At 45.5% G+C, this 8,033-nt stretch overlaps 1 protein-coding gene across 1 annotated transcript; it reads left to right on the top strand.

Annotated features, from left to right (window-relative positions):
* The first annotated feature begins 1,963 nt into the window (after positions 1-1,963).
* Positions 1,964-3,811, top strand: LOC146006731 (SCAN domain-containing protein 3-like). Its single transcript, XM_083145331.1, has one exon. The coding sequence runs from the start codon at positions 1,964-1,966 to the stop codon at positions 3,809-3,811; it is 1,848 nt and encodes a 615-aa protein (XP_083001457.1).
* Positions 3,812-8,033: the final 4,222 nt, after the last annotated feature.

The following is an 8,033-nucleotide window of genomic DNA, read 5'->3' as shown; positions in this document are numbered from 1 at the left end:
CTTGCCACTCCAGTGTGTGACCGAGGCTGCAGAATCTTTCATCGTTGAGATACTGACAGGTAGGGACCAGTGTTTTTTCTATGGGTCAAGTGTTTGTTTATTTTTCTGTGGATGTCAATATGTGTTTTTTTTTGTGCTACTGCAGCGTGTGACCGAGGCTCTTCTTGCCACTCCAGCGTGTGACCAAGGCTCTTCTTGCCCCACTCCAGTGTGTGACCAAAGCTCTTCTTGCCACTCCAGCGTGACTGAGGCTGCAGAATCTTTCATCGTTGAGATACTGACAGGTAGGGACCAGTGTTTTTTCTATGGGTCAAGTGTTTGTTTATTTTTCTGTGGATGTCAATATGTGTTTTTTTTTGTGCTACTGCAGCGTGTGACCGAGGCTCTTCTTGCCACTCCAGCGTGTGACCAAGGCTCTTCTTGCCCCACTCCAGTGTGTGACCAAAGCTCTTCTTGCCACTCCAGCGTGACTGAGGCTGCAGAATCTTTCATCGTTGAGATACTGACAGGTAGGGACCAGTGTTTTTTCTATGGGTCAAGTGTTTGTTTATTTTTCTGTGGATGTCAATATGTGTTTTTTTTTGTGCTACTGCAGCGTGTGACCGAGGCTCTTCTTGCCACTCCAGCGTGTGACCAAGGCTCTTCTTGCCCCACTCCAGTGTGTGACCAAAGCTCTTCTTGCCACTCCAGCGTGACTGAGGCTGCAGAATCTTTCATCGTTGAGATACTGACAGGTAGGGACCAGTGTTTTTTCTATGGGTCAAGTGTTTGTTTATTTTTCTGTGGATGTCAATATGTGTTTTTTTTTGTGCTACTGCAGCGTGTGACCGAGGCTCTTCTTGCCACTCCAGCGTGTGACCAAGGCTCTTCTTGCCCCACTCCAGTGTGTGACCAAAGCTCTTCTTGCCACTCCAGCGTGACTGAGGCTGCAGAATCTTTCATCGTTGAGATACTGACAGGTAGGGACCAGTGTTTTTTCTATGGGTCAAGTGTTTGTTTATTTTTCTGTGGATGTCAATATGTGTTTTTTTTTGTGCTACTGCAGCGTGTGACCGAGGCTCTTCTTGCCACTCCAGCGTGTGACCAAGGCTCTTCTTGCCCCACTCCAGTGTGTGACCAAAGCTCTTCTTGCCACTCCAGCGTGACTGAGGCTGCAGAATCTTTCATCGTTGAGATACTGACAGGTAGGGACCAGTGTTTTTTCTATGGGTCAAGTGTTTGTTTATTTTTCTGTGGATGTCAATATGTGTTTTTTTTTGTGCTACTGCAGCGTGTGACCGAGGCTCTTCTTGCCACTCCAGCGTGTGACCAAGGCTCTTCTTGCCCCACTCCAGTGTGTGACCAAAGCTCTTCTTGCCACTCCAGCGTGACTGAGGCTGCAGAATCTTTCATCGTTGAGATACTGACAGGTAGGGACCAGTGTTTTTTCTATGGGTCAAGTGTTTGTTTATTTTTCTGTGGATGTCAATATGTGTTTTTTTTTGTGCTACTGCAGCGTGTGACCGAGGCTCTTCTTGCCACTCCAGCGTGTGACCAAGGCTCTTCTTGCCCCACTCCAGTGTGTGACCAAAGCTCTTCTTGCCACTCCAGCGTGACTGAGGCTGCAGAATCTTTCATCGTTGAGATACTGACAGGTAGGGACCAGTGTTTTTTCTATGGGTCAAGTGTTTGTTTATTTTTCTGTGGATGTCAATATGTGTTTTTTTTTGTGCTACTGCAGCGTGTGACCGAGGCTCTTGTTGCCACTCCAGCGTGTGACCGAGGCTCTTCTTGCCCCACTCCAGGGTGTGACCGAGGCTCTTCTTGCCACTCCAGCGTGACTGAGGTTGCAGAATCTTTTATCGTTGAGACACTGACAGGTAGGGACCAGTGTTTTTTTTTTTACGTGGGAGTAGGTGTGTTTTTGAGGAATATAAATTCTGAATTAACTTTTTATTTTATTTTTTTCCAGATTTTCTGAAACATGGACAAGTTTCTAACTAGGAAACGTGCATTAGCATCAAATGATGATGACAATGAATCAAGTGTTGCTGGCCATAGTTCTGGTGCTAAAGCCATTGTGCGCCAGTATAAAGAAGAATATTTGTCCTTTGGATTCATTACATCTGGAGAAGAGCAGCCACGTCCTAAATGCCTTGTATGTGGTGAGAAACTGGCAAACCAAGCCATGGTTCAAAGTAAGCTAAAGAGACACCTTCATACAAAGCACTCACATGTGTGCAATAAGCCATTAGAATATTTTCAGAGACTTCTAGCTGAACAAAAACGCCAGGCTAAACAGTGGGAAAAAATCACAACGGTTTCTGACAAAGCTCAAGAAGCCAGCTATGCCGTTGCTGAAATTGTGGCAAAGAAGATGAAATCACATACAATTGCAGAGACAGTCATTTTGCCAGCATGCTGTAAAATTGTAAATATCATGTTTGGTGAGAAATATGAACAAGAGATTTCAAAAATCCCTCTGTCTGATAACACTATTAGTCGGCGAATACTAGACATGTCTGAAGATGTTGAGTCACAAGTCATCACCAAGATTAAAGAAGCCAAGGTCTTTGCATTTCAACTGGATGAGTCAACTGACATCACTGGAAAAGCTCAACTACTAGCATTCAGCAGGTTTGTTTGTAATGAAGAATTCATTGAACAATTTTTATTTTGCAAAATTCTTCCGGAAACAACAAAAGGCCAAGACATTTTTGATGTTGTCAACACTTATTTCACTTCTCACAATTTGTCTTGGGAATCATGCATCAGCATCTGCACAGATGGTGCTCCCTCTATGTCAGGAAGAGTGAAAGGATTTGTTGCATTAGCTAAGCAAAAGAACCCTGCCATTGTTTTTACACATTGTTTCCTTCACAGAGAGGCCCTCATTTCAAAATCTGTAGTACCTGAGCTGCAAAAAGTACTGGACGAGACAATAAAAATGGTCAATTACATCAAGAGTAGGCCATTAAAATCAAGGCTGTTTTCTGCACTATGTTCTGACATGGATGCTGCTCACACACAACTCCTACTACACACAGACGTGAGGTGGCTATCTCGAGGACGGGTGCTTTCAAGATTCTATGAACTTAGAGAAGAGCTCATCGTTTTTTTTACTTCTGAAAATCCTGAGATGGCTGAGCGTCTTAGTGATGAGACCTGGTGCAATAAAGTTGCCTTCCTAGCTGATATTTGCCAAGTATTGAATACACTTAACAAAAGTATGCAGGGTAAGAATGAAAATATTCTTACTTGTACTGACAAAATTACCACTTTCAAGGAAAAATTAACATTGTGGGGAGCCAGAATAAAAAAAGAGAACAAAGTTGAGATGTTTCAGCTGACAAAAAGTTGCAGACTTGAGAAACATTTTATCAACTTAATTCTACAAAGTTTGTTATTGCTGACTGACAACATTGACAAGTATTTCCCATCACTTGATATTTCTTCCTTGGACTGGGTGAGAGATCCATTTGTGCCAAGTGCATATGCGTCAGCTGAACTAAGTGTTACAGAAGAAGATGAGCTGGCAGAAATAAGGAATGACAGAGGGCTGAAATTAAAGCACTCATCAACAGATATGGCCTCATTCTGGTTGTCTCTTCGACAAGAATTCCCCATGGTCACAAAAAAGGTGATTGAAGCACTACTTCCTTTCTCCACATCGTATCTGTGTGAGGCTGCATTTTCTGCTATGAACACCATGAAGTGTAAGAAAAGGTCACGGCTTCAATCATTGGAGGAGGACTTGAGGGTATGCTTGTCAACCATCCGTCCGCGGACAAAAGACATCATGAGACATCACCAAGCACAGGTTTCCCACTGATATTTTTATGTAAGTAAAACCTATTTGTTTCTACTAATTTTAAAGGAAATAATAACATATGTAATATATCTTGAGATCTATGTCAATATTTGTTATTACTTGGGTTAAATTTGATTAAAAACTGTTGGTGTGCCTTGGCAATTTTAAAGTCTGGTCCGGTGTGCCGCGACCTGAAAAAGGTTGAAAATCACTGGTCTATGGGCTCCTTAAGGTAGATATAGATCCAGCCTTACCACCATTCATTCTCAATTCTGGTTACCCACCTGTTTTTGGGCAGCAGCTCCCATTTGAAGTTGGCAGAACTTAATAGCTTGCTCTAGAGCAGCACCTTCATCCACCTAAGAGACAAATAAATGTTATCATAGCACTATCCTATAGGGCACAGTACAGTCAGTCGCCTGACATATGCTGGGTACACACCAGGACGACTAGGGCCCGATTCTGTCAATTTAGATCCAATTCCGACCGGTTGTATGCAGATTGTATGTACTTTTGTGCGTTTTTTTCATTTATTTGATCCGATCCGATGCGCGTACACGCCACTCGTTTGGTCGCATCTTTGGTCCTACGTGCTGCAGGTAGGATCCGTCAATCCCAGGCCGACCGACCGTCAATCGCATGCAGATCGTGAGTGTTTTTTGCCGCCTCCGTCGCCCGCCCGTCGGTGCGTCCGTCGTTTGATCCAGCCTATTTGAGTGGCATTTCCTCCCCCGGCGCTATGTTTTTCCACATAGCAAACAGTGCTGGCGCAGCAGTTGGACTCTCCTTCTTGTCTCATCTCCCAGAACAACAACCTGGTATGTTTGCACTCCCAATGCTCTCCTATGCATGCCCACTGTTGCCACCAATGTATATAGTGTGTATAGAGCACTGTTTTGGCAACCGAGCACCCGACCATGTCACTGTTTGCTCGGGTGGGCCCCATGTGTGTGTGTATAGATATAACCATTGTCCACCATTGCAGTATTCCAGGCACTCCTCTCTGCTAGGCCCCATTCACCTGTGTGTGTGTGTGTGTGTGTGTGTGTGTTTGTGTATATATAGATATATACATATAACCATTGTCCACCATTGCAGTATTCCATGCACTCCTCTCTGCTAGGCCCCATTCACCTGTGTGTGTGTTTGTGTATATATAGATATATACATATAACCATTGTCCACCATTGCAGTATTCCATGCACTCCTCTCTGCTAGGCCCCATTCACCTGTGTGTGTGAATAGCAATCTGCACAATAAAATGTATAGTGGTTTTCATAAAAGTTTATTAACATTTTAAATACTTAAAACATAAGAACTAGGTAAACTGGTAACTATAACTCTAAAAATTTAAATATGAAACAAAACATGGATATAACTATATAACAACTAAAATGGTTTTATCTTTTTACCGTCCCAATGTCCAACGCAAAAGAACAAGAATTTTTAGAAGGGTTTATCGAGAAGTATCGTTCCCATGAATGCCTGTGGCGAACAAAGTCCAAAGAGTATTCGAACAAAATGAAAAGAACCCAAGCCTTGGAGGACTTGTCTCGCTACAGTCTCCCATTTCATCCAGAGGCCAATGTAGAATGGGTGCGGAAACGCATCCAGAATCTGCGCACGGTGTTCTTAAAGGAACACAAGAAGGTGGAGGCTGCAAAGAAGTCTGGTGCTGGAGTCGACGAGATGTATCAAACATCGCTCTGGTACTACGACAGATTGACGTTCACCCTCAGCCAGGAGTCAATGAGGACAGGAGTAGTCCTGATGGTCGAACACGAAAACCAAGAAGTCACGGCGCAGGAGGAGGAGAATTCGCAGTCTGCATCGGTGAGTCTATTTTTTGGGCTATCTAACAGGTAAACGCGTCCCTTCGCGGGCTTCCCAGGTGTGCGCGTCACCATGGACACCTGGGAAGCCCGCGAGGGGACGCGTATAACTGTGAAGGTATCCGCGTCCGCTCGCCACGCTTCGGGCTCGGTGGCTCGCTGCGCTCGCCACACTATTCTATTCTCACTCCACGCCCTAGTGGATAGTAGGGCATGAAAAGGTCGGAGGACGCGTACCGCCGCCCCGCTCGCCACGCTTCGGGTTCACGTTGATGGCGGGGTGGCGTCAACTACTTTTGGGGGGACATTCCACTGCTCTGTGGGTTTTTTGGGGGTTTCTGGCCCATTTACCATTCTTCCCTATGCTGATTTTCGCATCGCATCGCATAGTTATGTGCATTTGTGGTATCCGATGCGATGCGATCCGATTTTTACCCCCATTTAGTAATGAAATCGGATCGGATAGCATCGTATGCCATCGTACATCATCGAGTACCGAATCTGATGCGATGCGATCCGATTTCATTATGGTGCCGTACGTAGAAAACCTGGGCGCCCAGATAGGAAACAAGTACCTCACAAGCTTCACAAATAGATAAATGACTTAAGGCCCATAGACACAGGGTGATTTCAGCCCTATTTTTAAGCGATCTTCGACAAACATCTGTGTTTGCAGGCGGTTTGCAGCCTGATTGACCGGTGGGGTCATGTTGGGCAGGAGCCCTGGCATTTCAAAGGTGGGCAAGCCCATAAAAATGTTGGGAGTGCCCCGGCAAAAAGCAGGCATTTCTCAGCGTCAGCCCCCGCCAGAAGCCCCAGAAATCCTTGCAGCCACCGAGTGATTCCTAAGTTATGCGATGGTGGCTGCAAGCAGCAGGGACAGGAGAATAAATCATGCGATGCTAAGTACTCATCAAATGATTTCTCCTCTGTGCAGGCGCTGTGGACGGATGTGTACCCATACACAGCCATTCGTAGCACTGCTCAGCACACATGGTACGGTGTACATGTGTCTCAGTGATGTGTGCTGAGCCATCTGTGCTAACCTACATCGCTTAGCATGGGGCTGAAACCACCCTGTGAGTATGGCCCTTTATACATTCTCATGTCTTGTTTGATAAACAACCAATCTACTTATGTGTTTGTTTATCATTGACCAATCACATTATTATTACATTCAGCAAGAAAACTCCTTACTGACATACAAGGTAAAGTATGTATAAAGCTGCCCATACACGGTCCGTTTAACGCACAGGTCTTCAACCTGTGGCCCTCCAGATGTTGTGGAACTACATTTCCCAGCATGCCCTGACAGTTTTGGCATGCTCTTATAGGAAAAAAATGTGGCAATGCATGCTGGAACATGTAGTTTCACAACATCTGGAGGGGCATAGGTTGAAGACCCATGGTTTAACAGATCCGTTCGGGACTTAATTAGTACACATCGCATTGCATGCCTTGTGCATGCAATGCGATCCGATGCGATGTGTAGCTAGTACAAAAAGTATGTGCAGCACATACTTTTTGTACCGTACTATGTGATGCGCGGGAGCGCGCATCGCATAGTACAGAACGGAGCTGGCAAAAACAGAGCGTCTATGGGCTCCTTAAGGTAGATATAGATCCAGCCTTACCACCATTCATTCTCAATTCTGGTTACCCACCTGTTTTTGGGCAGCAGCTCCCATTTGAAGTTGGCAGAACTTAATAGCTTGCTCTAGAGCAGCACCTTCATCCACCTAAGAGACAAATAAATGTTATCATAGCACTATCCTATAGGGCACAGTACAGTCAGTCGCCTGACATATGCTGGGTACACACCAGGACGACTAGGGCCCGATTCTGTCAATTTAGATCCAATTCCGACCGGTTGTATGCAGATTGTATGTACTTTTGTGCGTTTTTGTCATTTATTTGATCCGATCCGATGCGCGTACACGCCACTCGTTTGGTCGCATCTTTGGTCCTACGTGCTGCAGGTAGGATCCGTCAATCCCAGGCCGACCGACCGTCAATCGCATGCAGATCGTGAGTGTTTTTTGCCGCCTCCGTCGGCCGCCCGTCGGTGCGTCCGTCGTTTGATCCAGCCTATTTGAGTGGCATTTCCTCCCCCGGCGCTATGTTTTTCCACATAGCAAACAGTGCTGGCGCAGCAGTTGGACTCTCCTTCTTGTCTCATCTCCCAGAACAACAACCTGGTATGTTTGCACTCCCAATGCTCTCCTATGCATGCCCACTGTTGCCACCAATGTATATAGTGTGTATAGAGCACTGTTTTGGCAACCGAGCACCCGACCATGTCACTGTTTGCTCGGGTGGGCCCCATGTGTGTGTGTATAGATATAACCATTGTCCACCATTGCAGTATTCCATGCACTCCTCTCTGCTAGGCCCCATTCACCTGTGTGTGT

The sequence above is a fragment of the Crinia signifera genome, chromosome 1, assembly GCF_055691185.1.
Source record: "Crinia signifera chromosome 1, ASM5569118v1, whole genome shotgun sequence".
Classification (NCBI taxonomy): Eukaryota; Metazoa; Chordata; class Amphibia; order Anura; family Myobatrachidae; genus Crinia; species Crinia signifera.
This window is presented reverse-complemented; position numbering and strand designations above follow the sequence as displayed.